Genomic DNA, 1,282 nt, shown 5'->3' on the forward strand with positions numbered 1-1,282 from the left:
TGAAGGTGAAGAAGCTGAAGAACTACCTGAAATTGCATATTCAAATATTTCTCCATTTGCTATCATATATTTGTATTTCTCACTATTTTCTTGAATCCATTTTCTCTGTTGTTCTTCTAGTTGTTCAATAGCATCATCCTTTTCTACTACAGCACATGATAATGTAGATATTAGAAAATTTTGTGTGCTATTAAAGAAATTATAAAAATTCTTACAATATGAATGAAGTGTACCATTTCCTGTGCAAGTTTCCTTTAATGTTTTATATGCTTCCACATATTTATCTATAAGAGCCTTATAATCGCTGTTACAATACCATTTATATTTATATAAATCTCGTTGGAGGTCAAAATAATCTTTTGAATAATCAAATAATGTCATAACATCTTTAAACTCTTTATCAGTCAAATTATATTTATCAAAATTACATCTCCTCCGACCTTCATAACTCTTTAGAAAAAATTTAAATCGATCTAAAACAGTGTAAAATGTATTTTTATTTATTAAATTATTATATACTACATTGCCTAACCAAAAGTACAGATAATCACAATCAGCTGTATTAAAATTCTCTGTCTTATTTTTTTTATATACATAGCATAAAGCATTAAATGATTCGTCAAAACCATTGATTTTCCAATTATCGCTATATATTAATTCATTTTCTCTATTGTAAATATCTTCCTCACATTTCCTGACTTCCTTATCAAAAATAGCGTACTTCTTTTTTGAAGATAATGCATTAAGTTCTTCAGTCTATGAATTTAAAAAAAAAGATAATATATAAATTTTTATTAACAAAAGAAAATAAAAAAGTTTATTTAAGAAGAAATATTATACATTAACACAGAAAATAATTTATATAATATAAAAGTTGTACCCCTAGTATAGGACGCATTATTAACAAATCTCAAAGTGTGATATACAAACAAAATAAAACAAGCATATACATTACTCTGTGTTTACAAATATATTGTGAATACTGATATAAAATTCATAAGCATATATATAGTTCTGTTTAAGATTAGACACTACTGTTTATGGTTTTGTCTATTGTGGTAATATTTTATTATGCATAATTTCTTTCTTATTATCTTTTATAAAATATGGTTATATATTTTTTATAGAAAATATTATCTACATTTATATATTTTAAATATTCCATTATATTTACAATATAAGTATGAAATTAATTATTTGTGTTTCTTTATAGTATCTATTATATTATGAGTAAATTAAACTTATAATATATATTCTTTATGCACAATTTTCGTAAAATGAA

General features: G+C 22.9%; 1 protein-coding gene across 1 annotated transcript; it reads right to left on the reverse strand.

Moving 5' to 3' along the window:
- On the reverse strand, positions 1–898 carry PGO_002530 (variable surface protein; the record flags this gene model as incomplete). The annotated part of the gene is made up of 2 exons (XM_028691144.1): positions 1–756; positions 881–898. Coding segments are annotated over 2 exons (774 nt in total), but the record flags the coding sequence as incomplete, so codon positions are not given.
- Between the last annotated feature and the right edge of the window lie 384 nt (positions 899–1,282).

This window comes from Plasmodium gonderi, assembly GCF_002157705.1.
Source record: "Plasmodium gonderi DNA, contig: Pgo-contig_270, whole genome shotgun sequence".
In the NCBI taxonomy this organism is placed as follows: Eukaryota; Apicomplexa; class Aconoidasida; order Haemosporida; family Plasmodiidae; genus Plasmodium; species Plasmodium gonderi.